We start from the raw sequence: 15,744 nt of genomic DNA, 5'->3' as shown, positions 1-15,744 counted from the left end.
CTCCCAATCATGATAAGAGTATATAATTATCCTTGGACTTCTAAATTGACCCATTTAAATCATTAAAGTACAATATTAACATTTATAAGTCGACTTTTTATTTAACCAAAATGACTCTTAAGAAAAAAGAAACCAAACTTCACCATTGTGGCCGCAAAACAACGGAGCCAAGAATTTTTAATTGGGAGGGGGGGACTAGTAATGTAAAATTAAATTGTTAAATTTTCATGCATGTTTAATGACTCTCATTGAAATAGATGGATTCATTATATTATCTAATACTTAAACAAAATTCTAATACAAAACCCTGATTTTCTATCTCAAAAAGTAAGAAATATGATGAGGGAACTAGTAATGTAAAATTAAATTTTTTAAATAATATAAAATCATTGTAAGAAATTTTTTTTTTGCATGTTTAATGCCCTCGCTAAAATAAATGGATTAGTTATATTATCTAATACTTAAACAAAATTCTAATACAAAATTCTGAATTTCCATCTCAAAAAGTAAAAAATATGATTTTTAAATATATTTTTATTATTATTCCGTAGTAATATATTAAATATTAAAAGACCTTTTTTAATAGCCATATATTAAATATTACCTTAAGTAATCACACACAAGCTAATCTTTTTACTTCTTAGTATTTACTGAAACATTACTTACACAATATGTCACATTTTTCTTCCACAAAAACAAAGAAAAAAAAAAAAAAAAAAAACACATGTCACGATACAATCATATTTGTTTTTTCATTATTGAGGGCCATTTTAGTCAATTAATAGGGGGGTTATAAAGGTAATTTAATGATTCACATGGGTTAATTCAGAAGTCAAATAGCAAATACGTACTTTTATCACGATTAGGGTGTCTTTATTCATTTTACAAAACCTGTGTGGTGTCATCGTCCGAAAAATACTTAAGTTGTAGGTAGCTGTTTTTAACCGAAAATTGGGGGTCAGTGCAATTTACCCTTTAAAAAAATATTATTTCGGACACTTGGTCCAAACATTCTGAACATTCAACCAACATATTTTACATACTTCTTCATATATATAATGTGGCAACTTTGTGGGTGGGTGTGCCGTGCGCGGGTGCGAGGCACTGGCAGGTTACCACACTGAGCGAGTTACGAGTGCACAATCCCATATTGCTTAGGTAGGAAAATTTGAAGTGCTTATATGTGGTGATGTTATCTCTAATTGGTATGAGGCCTTTTTGGATAAAACCCAATAGCAAAATCGTGTCGACTCAAACCCAAAGCGGACAATATCATACCATGTGGTGGAGTAGGTCGTTAAAAATGGTATCAGAGCCTGATCCAGCTAGAAGTATAGCCAACAAGGACGTTGGGCCCCAAAGGGGGTGTGATTGTGGCAACCTTGTGGGTAGGTGCAAAGCACTAGCAGGCTACTACACTAAGCAAGTTACGGGTGCACAATCCCACATCGCCTGGGTAGGAGAATTGTGAGGTGCTTATATGTGGTGGTGTTATTTCTAATTGGTATGAAGTCTTTTTAGGTAAAACCAAATAACAAAATCGTGCAGACTCAAGCCCAAAACGGACAACATCATACCATGTGGTGAAGTGGATCGTTACACACACACACACACACATTTATAAAACAAGCACACCACATTCTTAAAAACATTTTTAACCTCTAAATAACAAAAAATATAACTAATGACAAGATAAAATAATAATATCATATATAATATAACATATTCTTTTTTTATATTCTAATACCTTTATCTTTAAACTTGTGTAACTTTCATATAGAATTTATAAATTAATGAGTAAAGTGCAAAAAAATCCCCTTAAAGTATTGGCCATGTGCAATTAACCCCACTGAACTATAATTTGCCCCTTTGAACTACTGAATTTTTGCAATTAACCCCCAATGTGACATCTCCGACCAATTGGTTATAACGGAAATCATAAAAGACAATTTTACCCCTTAGATAAAACTACGTCGTTTCACTAAAAATTTCAGCAACCACCAATTTTAGCCCCAAAATCGAGTCCTATTCCGGACCCGGGGAAAACAACCCAAGCCCAAACAGGGCCAATCAAGCCACATGACTTAAACAAGGAAATTGGGTAGACTTTTTCTTGTGAATTCATTATGCTGAACAAAGACCATCGAGCTCTCCGCCGATGTCAAAGCTAACCCCAATCCGATGGCCATCATCCAAAGCCAAGGTTGCAGCCTTTTAATCCCGCCGGCCGCCATCAAACCCAATCACGGCCGAGATTCTTCATAACAGCCCATCACCAGAACCACGACTTCTTTAGTCACTGATTCGCTATCGTCTTGAACCAGCCGTCTTCATGGGCCGAGCACACCGCCGTCCGTGTTCTGAGCACCACCGTAAGCCAGCGCCGAGCTTCGCCTCATCTGCTGACCTCCCCGTTTCGAGCTCGCCGCCACCTCCATCATAGCTGACACCAATTGAGCCTATCCCTGCCGCTATCAAGCATCGGGAAGGAGTGGAGGCTGATTTGGGCAAAGCCGCCGTCGTTAAGAAGAGGAAAGGAACGCAGGGCGGACCAGTGCTGAGTCGATTCTGGGAATGAGCGGTGGGTCAGTTTCTGGAAGGGGAAACCGTCACGGTGCTTTGCTACCGCCGCTGACAACCTTCGGTCTGCTCTCTTTACTAGTTTTACTCCGGTGAGCTGGATCGATGATTTCTTGCTCCGCCGACAAGCTGTTCTTAAATAATCAGGCCGAGGCGACAATGGTTTTCCATATGTTAAATGCGTAGTTGTAGGGACAGTGGTGATGGTATTATCGGTGGGGATGACGAGGATGGTGGAGGAGTTGGTTTCGATTGTGACGTGAATGGCCATGATGATTGTAATGGATATGGATATGGACACTATGAAAAAAGATGAACAGTGATTATAACTATATATACACATATATTTCTGTTTTATTGACAATGAATAGTGTGTGTACTTAGCATAAGGGCGTGTTTGGGTATTTTAAGTAGTTTTGGGTGTAAAGGTAAAGGGTTGTATGGTCACTTAAAGAAATTTGGGTTGTCATGTGACCCGCACGTGCTTCTTCACGGTCAAATTCAACCGGCTTATAGTTGGATAGGATTAATTGCAACAAATTGGTTAGTTTAGGGGGGTTGTATGCCAAATTATTAGATCAAAGGGGTTTTCTACTATATGGCCAATACTTCAAGGGGGTTTTTTGCACTTTACACCTAAATTAATTTACCCTTTTTTTAAAAAAAATTATTTCGGACACTTTGTCCAAACATTCTAAACATTCAACCAACATATTTTACATACTTCTTCATATATATATTGTGGCAACCTTGTGGGTTGGTGTGCTGTGCGAGGGTGCGAGGTACTGGCAAGCTACCACACTGAGCGAGTTATGGGTGCACAATCCCACATCGCTTAGGTAAAAAAAATGTGAAATGCTTATATGTGGTGGTGTTATATTTAATTAGTATGAGGCCTTTTGGGATAAAACCCAATAGCAAAATCGTGCGGGGTCAAACCCAAAGCGGACAATATCATTCCATGTGGTAGAATGGCTCGTTAAAAATGGTATCAGAGACTGATCTTGCTAGAAGTGCGGCCAACGAGAACGTTGGCCCCAAACGGGGTGTGATTGTGGCAATCCTGTAGGTGGGTGCGAGGCACTAGCGGGCTACCACACTGAGCGAGTTACGAGTACACAATCCCGCATCGCCAGGGTAGGAGAATTGTGAAGTGCTTATATGTGGTGGTGTTATCTCTAATTGGTATGAGGTCTTTTGGGGTAAAACCCAATAGCAAAATCGTGCGGGCTCAAATCCAAAGCAGACAATATCATACCACGTGGTAGAGTGAATTGTTACACACACACACACACACACACACAACAAGCACACCACATTCTTAAAAACATTTTTAACCTCTAAATAACAAAAATATAACTAATGATAAGATAAAATAATAATATCATATAGAATATAACATATATATATATTTTTAATATTCGAATACCTTTATCTTTAAAGTTAAAACTCGTGTAACTTTAATATAGAATTTATAAATTAATTAAGTTTCTATGGTTTGTCTCATCCAATATATATATAAATGAAAATTACATTTATATTAGTTGTATCCACGTCATGTTCTACTTTAAAAAAAATTGAGGTGTCGACATATTCGTATTGTATTGTGTCCGTGCTTTTTGTATCCATGCTTGTTAGTTCTTGTGATATTGTGTGTAGACAAACAACCTATCTAATAGGGAATCAAGCCTAATAGAGTGCAATTCGGGTAAGGCTAACTTATACTTACCTTAAGATATAAAATATTGAGCTGACTTTTTTATAATGAGTCGAGTACTTGTCTTTTAATTAACTTAAAGGGAATCCAAAGACTTAAGTTGTTAGGTATCATAGTTTACCTGTCCATATATGCGCAAGTCCTTCTCCATTCGAATCCAATGTAGGACAAGACCCCTTTAACATTTTTTTTCTACCCGAACTTGTAATACTCTTGTTGTAATTTGCCACTTTGCATAAATGTCCCCCTAACAATGAGAAGACCTAGTAACAATCGAAACCTGGACTTCATCTAGGTAGAACCTTGGAGTAGCACTGAATTAAGGATTGAGTTTAATTTAGATACCACTTTAACAGATCGACACTTGCTTATTGACTCAAAAACTTAAACTATTGGATATTATTACGTACTGGCCTATAAATGAGTCCAATGTGTGACAAATCCCCTCTACCATAGGTCCAATATATGTGGCACCATGTTTAACTTTTTGGACTTGGTAAATTGGATTAATCTTGGGCATGATCACTCTCATGCAAACAAAAGTATTTAAACTTATTGTAAATATACATATAATTGTAAAAAATTTTTGAAAAAAAATGAATTTTCATAAAGAATAGCATACGATAAATCAAAATTTTTAAAATAAATGGAAAATTACAATTTAGTCTTAATTACTTTTCAATTATAAAGACCAATAAATTCTATAAAAAAAATTTATTAAGAAAAAAATATTGCACTTGTTATAAATATTTTTTACAAAGTTCGTAAATCCATGAGCTACAATTTTTTCCAAGTTATGTCATTCCCATACATTTAATATTATTTTCTTATTAAAATACATATTTTAAAATCCAAGCTATTTTTATGCAACCTCTTATATTACATTTTTTTTTTTAAAAAAAATTACATACATTTACCTTTCATTCTTGAAAATTAATTGTTTTGAAAAAAATCTTAAGTTGAAAATTTCAAAACAACTTAAATAATTCCTTGATTTTTAATGAAATATATTGCATGAAAAAGATATAACTTTTAAATACTTTTGTTTTAGTAAAAAATAAAATAAAATATGATATAATAAGTTTCATTATAAATAGTGAAGTTTAATATATGTCATCATTTTGAAAAATTGCTAAGTTTGGTGGTACTTTAATTTATGTATCTTTTTTATTATTTTTTATTTTTTTCAATTGTTATGATGAACTTATATCAATTATAAAATAAGAGTAAATGGTAGAATTAATATTTTAGTAATAGAATGATACTAGAGATAATTTCAAAGAGATAATAAAATTGATAGAGTATCTTTCTATTATTAATATATTTTTGGGTAAAGTGCAAAAAACTCCCCTAATCTTTACTTTCTTACCCAATAAATCACCCCAACTTATATTTTTACAGTAAACCCCCTAAACTATCCCATTATTTGACAAAAAAACACCCGACATCACTATTTCGTTTGTTTTTTTCCAGTTAAATCTAGGCTGTAATTTGAAAAAAGAAAATGTTACCTTTATTACCATTATAATATATAAGGGTAAAGTGCAAATAACCCCCTGAACTATATATGTCTAAGTTTACAAATAACTCCCATAAACTATATTTTGTACACCATGCCTCATGAATTATCACATTTTTGTTAAATGGTCATAATGCCTTTTCTTATTGAATTACACTTAATATATTTTTCTTTATAAAATAAATATGAACAAAATTATACTATTTTAATGACATATTTCCCATCAAATGTGCATAAATTTACCATTAATTATTGAAATTAATTTTTTAAATAAAAATCTTAAGTAGAAAAAAATTTCAGTAATTTTTTATTTTTCATGAATATACTGTATGAAAAAAGTATTTTTTTTATTTAATTAATTTCTTATTTTTTTATTAATATATTGTATGAAAAAAATTATTTTTTCCCTGCAAAGAAGTTTTAACTAAGCATATCAAATTTTACTCTAAATAGTAAAGTTTTAACAATAAGTTAATCATTTTAGAAAATGGCTAAATTTGATGCAAGTTACAACACTGCATTTTTAAATTTTCCCATTATTATGATAAATTGATATAGATAATAAAATTAAGGTAAATTCGAATTTTTGTTTAAGATAAATGATATAATTAATATTTAGATAAGGAAAAGAAATGACCAATTTAATAAAAATGGTTAAAATTATTTTTTGTGATGGGTATATCCTTAGTTACAATAAATCATTAGTTTAAGGGGGCTGTTTGTAGTTTAGAGGGAATTCAGAAGTTTTTTTGCAATCAAATAAGGTCATTTTACTAAAAGGTAATTTGGTAATCTATTATCTTCGATTACTTCCAATGGCGGCTAATTTTGATTTATCTTTAAATTGCACTTTTTAAATAGTTCAGGAGTACTTCTTAGTTTAGTGTTTTTTTTTGAGTTTTTTTACTGATAGTTAGGGGGTTTATTGCACTTTACCTTATATTTTTTAATATTTTGGTTTGAAAATTTTTAGATTTGGTCTCGGGTTGGCCCTACCGAACCTGGACCCTATTTTCGGATTATCATGCCACTTCACATATACAAGTCCTAACACGCGTCCCTACCTTATGTTATCAAGTGTACTGGCACACACATTCTCCAAAAGTAACTGACACATCAGCAGGTAAAATTTTATATTTGTTTACCAAAAGTCTAGAGAGAGAAACTACTAGAGAGAGATTCCCATAGACACAGAAGGATAGCCACCTGATTGGTAGCATGGCTGTGACTCAAGCCAAGTGTTGAGCAGTTCAATTAACCACGATTTAATTAACCCAACCCCAACTCTAACTCATGGTTAAAGTTAAACCTTGTGAGTTTTAATACCACCACCCCCAACTTCACTCTCTCACTCCTCTCTATCACTACTCTCTCTCTCTCTCTCTCTCTCTCTCTCTCTAGCTCTCTGTTTGTCCTCGTTTTGGTAACCCACTTCAGCTCACCAGAAAACAAGCCCCCCATATATAGTATATTGTAGGACATTCTAGGCTTACCCATCAAACTCTCTCATAAGCCTCTATCATCCTCTCTCTACACTCTGCTGTAATTTGAGGAGGGAGAGAGAGAGAGAGAGAGAGAGAGAGAGAGAGAGTACAGAGTACCCCCAAATATCCAAAAATGAAGAGGTCATATTCTCCTTCTTCTTCGTCTTCATCCGTTGAGTCTCATCTCATTAATCATATTCATCAATCAGAAGAAGAACCCAAGAACAAGCGTTCAAGAGCTAAGAGAAATCTCAACCCAGTCAATGCTCAGAGTCCCAATTCTGGTGCCAGAAGAAGCTCCATTTACAGAGGAGTCACCAGGTCTCTCTCTCTCTATATATATCTATATATGTCTATATATGTGTATATATGATGCTAATTCATGATTTATGAGGTGGGTTTTGTTTTGCATGCATGAGATTTGATTGGTGATCGAATGAATTTGACATGTACAGGCATAGATGGACAGGGAGGTATGAAGCTCATCTATGGGACAAGAGTACATGGAATAGCATTCAGAACAAGAGAGGACGACAAAGTAAATACCTTTTTACTTGTTAGATTTGTTGCCTTGGATTAAAAAATTAGATGACAAATCAAGGAGATCTGCGATCTTTTTTTAATTACAATTATATACAGATACATATATGTGTGTGTGTTTGTGTGTGTGTAATTACTTAATTTTCTTTTGTGGTATTGGTGGTTTGGTGTTCTGACTGTGTGTTTTATTTTTGATGATGGTGATGGTGATGATATCTGTCACTGTAACGTTCATTTACGCTTTTGTCGCTGCTTAATTAGTTTATTTGGGTAAGTTAATCCTCTGCCTCTCTCCTATCTCTTTCAATTTGTTTTCTATTTCCTTTCTTAGTTTATTATATTTTATTACTGTTTATTTTATTTTATTTTTTATTTTTATTTTTTTTTCAAGAATAAATTCATCTTCATCCTTCGGTGGGAGTTGGACTAATCTAGGCTTTAAAAATGTGTCATGATAGTCCAAGTGAGTGATGCACAAAAAATCGTTAGAACTGTAAATTAGATCGGACCAAATCGAACGGTGCAATTTGGTTCGGTTTTTTGATGAAATGGTTTGGTTTTGGTTCTCAAAATTAAAAAACCTTTATCTAACCATGCGGGTTCGATTTTGGTTTGAAGTGGAATTGAACCATTGGTCATAATTTAATATGTATATATACATATATTATAATACAAATGTTTGATTTTTATTAGTAAAACCATAATACATAGAATAAATCATATATATATATATACTCCATATATTAAGTTTCTTGTTTTTCATTGTATTAATTTCAACCTATATGAAAGTGCCAAAACCATAGAATCAAGCTGATCATTTAAAATTCGGTTCAGTTCCAATAGTTCTAATACAAGCATTGCGACTAATTAGGTCAATAATACATGCGCGGATATAAATATGTGTTAGGTTAGTTCGGTAAAACATCAAAATAGTAACTTTTTTGTAAGATTAGTCGATAATACAAGCATGGTTATAAATATGTTATATGTCTCAGGTTAGTTCAAGAAAACGATAAAAAAACAATTGTTTTATAAGAGTATTGCTATACAAGGGGACTAACTAGGTCAATAATACACACACGGTGATACGTGTGTTAGGTTAGTTCGGGAAAATGTCAAAAATGGTAAACTTTTTTATAAGATCATTGATATACAAGGAGGCTAATTAGGTCGATAATACATGGTTATAAATGTGTGTCAGGTTAGTTCGGGAAAATGTCAAAATAGTAGCTTTTTATAAGAATAATGACATACAAGGTGACTAATTAGGTCCATAATACATGCATGGCTTTAAATATGTGTCAGTCAGTTTGGAATAACTTCATAAGAGTAATGATATACAAGGCGGCTAATTAGGCAGATTATGCAAATAAAGCACAACCATTTAATGCATCCACATGGGTCCACACGATGTCATATATTATTTTCTCATCCCTTTGTGGACTTGAAATTTTATATCTCCTCGAGAGTTATATATCTTCGTCCTTTGGATGTGTCTAATCTAGATGAATGCACTTGATTGATCTTATAAGTTCACACACATTATATAAACGCGTGTGCCAGGTTAGTTTGAAAAATTTTAGTAATAAATAAACACGTGTGTCGGGTTAGTCTGAAAAACAATTTTCAAACTTTTGATAAGAAATTTATCATCCTTATTTTTTGGATGGGACTAATCTCAAATCACTAATACCTGCACACCTAAAAAAAGTTGAAATAACAAATTTTATATTGTAAGGTTTTCATTTATGAATGCTCTAGGTTTTTATGACCAGACACTAACGTGAGACATTATGTGGGACATATTATAGGAGCATATGACAATGAGGAAGCAGCTGCTCGTACCTATGATCTTGCGGCGCTTAAATACTGGGGGCCCAATACAGCTTTGAACTTTCAGGTCATAACTAAACTTTTATATATATATATATATATATATATATGGATATCTGTATATTAAAATTTTATGATAAAGGTATGTATTTATATATATATTTGATGAAATACAGATTGATACATATATTAAGGAGCTGGAAGAAATGCAAAAGCTATCCAAGGAAGAATATTTAGCTTCACTAAGGAGGCAGAGCAGTGGATTTTCAAGAGGAGTTTCAAAGTACCGTGGGGTAGCAAGGTATTTATTATATAAAAGTTTTGTAGAAAGTTAATTATATAGCAATATATATATATGTGTGTGTGTGTGTATGAGTTTCTCTTATTATATTGCATTTACTAAGAACTTGTGGTTGGCTGGATGGGCCAAAATTGGTCCCATTATTTGGACTTGCAAGTTTAAGTTGCGGGAATTATTAAATAGTAGTAGTAGACTAGTAGTAGGTATGGCATAACTCAAATTTATTTTACAAATATATATGTGTATACATATATGTATAATTTACCAGACAAGTAGACAACAATATATGTATGTATGTGTGTATTTTGTTCGGAAATGAAAAAGTTTGGCCTACTATGCATTTGACAGGCACCATCACAATGGGAGGTGGGAGGCACGAATCGGGCGTGTTTTAGGAAACAAATATCTGTACCTTGGGACCTACAGTAAGTTCTCTCTTATATAAAATTTATTGTAATATTATATTTACCAACTCTAATGTTGCTTTTGAATGGAGTCTAGTGGAGTTTTTGTGTATTTACATTAAGCTCAAACTCAAGTTGATTTTAAGAATAAGTGTACGAGTTAAACTCGATCTTTGGGTTGTTTTGCTTGATTCAAACTTAAACTTGAGCTTGAGACCAAAATTGACTTTCAAAATTTGGTTACAAGTCCTAATGAGCTCTATCCAAGATCACTCATGAGTTTATTTACGAATCTCTATTAACAAACATGTTCACAAACTAACATGAAGTTATTCACACTCGATTCATTTTGTTCTTGTTCCAATTTTACTTGTTTATTTAGTATGAACACAAGTTGATTATTTAGCGAGTCAAGTTCGAACGGGTTACGAACGTCTCATTTTATTTGCAACTCACAATATGTGGTTACTTCTTTAAATTTTCTTCATTTTTCTATTTTTAGCAATTTCTTGCATGCTGAAATGTGGCATGATGCATGTGACTATGTAGCAAAGTTCATTACCCATTTTGCCCCTTCATTGGACACTTTCCAAAAGGCCAAATACATTAATGTGGCCCACTTAACAGAGTTGTTCATGTGTCCCACCAAGGTAATTAGCAAGTGCCATGCAATCATACACATGCCCCAAAAAGAAGGATCCTTTTTTTATATATAAAACAAAAGTCCTTTAATTTGGATTAATGCTATACAACTTAATAAAGACAATTCACTAATTTTATATTTAGCATAGAAAAAAAAGCTATCACGAAAACATTCTTATGTGAGCTCATGTCTGGACCCCTTCAATGGAGTCCGTGAAACGCTTATAGCGGACCGCTCATGGTAGCGTTACCTGTAAAATACTTTATTTAATAAATCACAAATGATATCTTTCCTTTGGTTTGTGAATTTTCACGAAATTTTTTATTTTCGTATTTTCATTGAAATAGAAGCTTTCTTATCCTTTTAACCTTCAAGTGCCTGAATTATATATATATATATATATATATATATATATATATATATATATATTTATTTATTTATTTGCTAAACGAGCAATGTTTTGGGTAGTTACACCCACATTCTTTAAAAATAAATGAATCTCAAGTATAGTATAAATTATATTCAGAACAAAGTCAAAACTTTGTCATACATTAAATAATATATGCAAGTTAGGATTCTTTTAATTAAATGAAAAAGAAAATAGAAGACACGTGATGTCCATGTGGAGATCCCAGACATTTGAACAAAAGTTATATTCTTTTGTATTCTTTTCTATTTGTCTGGTACAACAATCAAAAGCTAATCTACTTTGTTTTATTATGTTTCTTAGATATATAGATATTTAATCTTTATTTATTTATTTATATTATTTATTTATTTTTATTACTCTTGTTATTATATCTTCTAAAGGCACTCAAGAGGAAGCAGCAGTAGCATATGACATGGCAGCCATAGAGCACAGAGGACCAAATGCAGTGACCAATTTTGACATTAGCAGCTATGCAGGCAAGTTCAAGAATATAGCCCTACCACCAGAACAACCCGATGCCAAGTCCTCCACCGATCAAACTCAACCTCGTGATCGCGGAGACCAACAACAAGAACAAGAACAACCACAACAACAACAACATGAAGAACAAATGGTCCGACGACCCCCACAACAAAAACTTGAACAACATGAAGAACAAATGGTCCGACCCCAACAACAAAAATTTGAAGAACAAATGGTCTGTCCACACCTTCCCAACTTTGAGCTCCCTCTACCATTCGACCCCCCACCTGCATTAATGCCGGTGATGGACCTCACCGACGAGCATGAGGACCCTTGGAGCATCTATCTCAATACGGTGTACAGTCAGTTCAACATTCCTGACTTCCCCCTTGAACAAGCTGAAGAATTACCGGACTTGTTTGACAGCAGGGGTTTCGTGGATGACATCGACTCCCTATTTGATGGATTCTCGGATGAGGATTACTTGAATGTGAGTGGCACAATGAACACTACAGGTTCAGGGAATGAAGCTGATGGATTCTCGGATGAGAATGACTTGAATGTGAGTGGCACATTGAACACCACAGGTTTCGGGATTGAGGCTGACGGATTATCGGATGAGAGTTACTTGAATGTGAGTGGCACATTTAACACTACAGGTTCCGGGAGTGAAACTGACGGATTCTCGGATGAGAATGACTTGAATTTGAGTGGCACATTGAACACCACAGGCTCTGGGATTGAGGCTGATAGTTTGGTGGGTGCAGTGCAGGAAGGATCAACTTCTCCCATTTCTTCGCCTTCACTGTCATTGCTGCCTTCTTCACCGTCAACGCCATCTTCTTCGTCCTCTTCGACAACCACCATTGATGACGTCTTTGACAACAACCTTTGATCGGTTTCTTGTAACTAGTTCGGTGTGGAGAAGGTCTTTGGATCGTTGGAGTTTGTTTAGGTTTGTTTAGTTTTGGTGTAGGGGACTGTTGTGGGTGGATAGGAAACATAAAACATGTCTTGGAGTTTCTTCCTTTTTCTCTTTTCCTTCCTTGGTCACAAAAAATATGGACAAAAGTGAAGCTAGGTAGTGACTTGTGTTTTCTTTTCATTCTCTTTGTTTTCGAGTCATATTTTTCTTCCTTTTCTCCTAAGAACTGGCTTGTGGGATATGGAATTTTGTTTTTGTTTTTGTTTATCTTCACAAACTAGGGAGGGGGGACACGAACACGGGCACGCTTGAGAGCTGGCCTGATTGGAATTTTGTTATTATCTTTGTTTTTACCGGAAATAGATAGGTGAGAAGAAGTTGAGTCCCGGACATAAACATTAGAAAACCGTTGGACATTAAATTTTCAGCCACGAGGCACAAGGTTGTTTTAAAACTGTTTTCTTTGTAGATAAAATTGACAATAACTAAACAGAGTATAGAGAGTAGCCAACAAAATACGAGTTTCCATTTTTGCAAGATAAGAGGATAAGCAAAAAGACCAATGGAAAGAAATTCAAAATGTTCTTAAAGGGGAACTAGGCAACAACTCATTTTTTATTTTTACTTTTATTTTTGCTAGTTCCCACTTTGCCCTTTTGGGACCTGAACCATCAACTTTTTTCTTTGAAAGGCATCAGACTACAATGTCTTGAGAAGTATCTATTGGGCAATCACACTTGCCTTAATATTTCTGTTTTAAAGTGTGGTCAATATTATTTGGAAGTTTGTTTGGTAACGTATATTTGTTGCAAGAATTTTTAGAAACAAAAACATGAAAACATGTTTAATAAAAAAGTGTTGTAAGTTTGAAAAAATAAATGGTTAATTAAAAATGTTATTTTAGAGTTTTTTTATTTTTTTTGGTGAACAGTGCTTTTGTTATAGTGCAGAAGGAACAGGAAGTATCAATTTTTTGCTTTCGGTTTTGGCCTCTTTTTCAGAAGCGCTTTGATACTATTTAAATTGCAACAAATATTACCGAACACGTTTCGTGCTTTTGCTTCATTACAGGACATTGACAGAAATAAAAAATACAAAGCAGCAGCTGTTGTTAAACAGACCCTATAATGTGTTTATTTATGTACAGGTAATTACAAAACAAGCTAAAAGCACAATCCAATGGATAAGCCAAATGAAAGGGATGCCCAAAAGCTTGTCTACAGCAAAAGCTAAAGCAGGTCCAAGATAAATACAGTCTGTCCGTTATAATAAAAATTAAAAATGATAATAAAAATGATATTAGAAATAAAAATGATATCAATGCCGATTACTTGGTAAACCTTTGCTTTTCATCTTTTAATAAAAATGATAATAAAAATACTATTGCACAATTCTGGATTAATTACTTCGTAAACCTTTGCTTTTCATCTTTTAGTTAATAAAAATGACATCAATGCCGACTTGTATGTTTTTGTACCGACTAATGCGACAATTGTTGGAGATAAAAACACTTTAAGAAATAAGAGAGAGTCTATTCTTATTTTTTATTGACAAAATGTCCTTGTTGAATTTTATATACTTATTAGAATCACACACACAAAAAAAAAAAATAACCCGATAAGTTTGTACTCATAATGTGAAATAATTTTATTTGAGGAAGAAAGAAATTTCTAACCCATTAATGTTGTCTCAACTCATCCAAGAAAGGAGCAACACAACAAAGAGAAACATTTAGAAGTTTAAATCTCTTACCCATAAGAAATAATTAGCCTAAAAATAAAAATAAAAACAAAATTAGTATATGAGAAATATTATAAAATGAAACAAGTTATGCATTTATAAATCTCTCACCAATATTTAAAATTAGTTAAAAATTAGGAATTTTATGTTTTTTTTTTTTTTTTTTTTTTCACTCAAAGATGAGATAAAAAGTTTTTTGTTATATTTTTAAAAAGAAATGAACCGTATTAGGGCTTGAAAATAACAAGATTGCAGTTTGTTTGTATAAAGTTTCTAAACTTAAAGAATAATAGATGGATTTTTTCAGTATTGAAATTATATATCACAATACGTATTTTCAAATAAAAGGTACTTGATTAAATTCCAAGCGAAGTTTGATAATTAAGCTTAGTGAGTCACCAACTACGTTCATAAGCCCATCGATGGCGTTTTTACAGCACATTTTATAACTTCTTTTAATGATATAATTTCTCACCATAATTTCAAATTTTTATTTTTATTTTTATTTTTCAATAAGAATCAAAATTTAAATCACATAATACTTCTCAACAGCCCCTCTCATATTCCACACGTACTCTTATTTAGTGTGACTTAAATTTTAAATTTTTCACGCATCCTTATTTGAATTCTCCCACTCTCACTCCCACTCCCACTCTTGTAAGTCAACAGGCTCATTTGGTATGAGCTTTATTTTAGACATTTTGTTTTTGACTAAAATAAAAATAGTGTTTTTGTTGTAGAAGTGTTTTGGAAAAAAATCGAAAGTACGTTTAGGAACGATATTTTGCTGTGGAAATGTCGGAAACAGAAACAAGGAAAATATGATTTTGGGCCATGAACAATTATCAAAATAAAAAAAAATAATTTTTTGGTCACTTTTTAGGAAATATTTTAGTATTATATAAAATAAAATAAAATCACACCAAACATAATTTTGTTGTCAAATTCAATAAAGTATCAACCTAAAAATAAAAATAGTAAAAACAAAGAAACTACACTCTCTTTCCCCTCCACTCAAAATTAGATGACAAAACTTCGCTACTAAAAAGAAAGGACAAAACATGAAACTTGAAAAGTTTACGAGGATACATTTATTCTAATATGGAAAGGAAGCACATAAGATATAAATCTCTTTCATAAGCAGCCTCTCTCTTTCTCTCTCCACA

At 33.0% G+C, this 15,744-nt stretch overlaps 1 protein-coding gene across 1 annotated transcript; it reads left to right on the top strand.

Annotated features, from left to right (window-relative positions):
- The first annotated feature begins 7,184 nt into the window (after nt 1-7,184).
- Nucleotides 7,185-13,064, top strand: LOC132299966 (ethylene-responsive transcription factor WRI1-like). The gene is made up of 7 exons (XM_059796881.1): nt 7,185-7,621; nt 7,756-7,838; nt 8,102-8,110; nt 9,652-9,740; nt 9,850-9,974; nt 10,323-10,399; nt 11,832-13,064. Exons 1-7 carry the CDS (start codon nt 7,434-7,436, stop codon nt 12,806-12,808), a joined length of 1,548 nt encoding a protein of 515 aa, XP_059652864.1. The 5' UTR covers nt 7,185-7,433; the 3' UTR covers nt 12,809-13,064.
- Nucleotides 13,065-15,744: the final 2,680 nt, after the last annotated feature.

This window comes from Cornus florida, unplaced genomic scaffold, assembly GCF_030987335.1.
Source record: "Cornus florida cultivar Cherokee Brave unplaced genomic scaffold, ASM3098733v1 CherokeeBrave_3.0.0_Hap2_Chr03, whole genome shotgun sequence".
In the NCBI taxonomy this organism is placed as follows: Eukaryota; Viridiplantae; Streptophyta; class Magnoliopsida; order Cornales; family Cornaceae; genus Cornus; species Cornus florida.
The sequence above is the reverse complement of the archived record's forward strand: the minus strand, read 5'-3'. Positions and strand labels throughout refer to the sequence as shown.

Bases quoted from the DNA above. Each gene is read 5' to 3' on its own strand.
- LOC132299966 (XM_059796881.1), top strand. From the start codon at position 7,434: ATGAAGAGGTCATATTCTCCTTCTTCTTCGTCTTCATCCGTTGAGTCT. The intron at 9,741-9,849 runs GTCATAACTAAA...GATGAAATACAG, and splicing joins ATACAGCTTTGAACTTTCAG to ATTGATACATATATTAAGGA. The intron at 10,400-11,831 runs GTAAGTTCTCTC...TATCTTCTAAAG, and splicing joins TCTGTACCTTGGGACCTACA to GCACTCAAGAGGAAGCAGCA.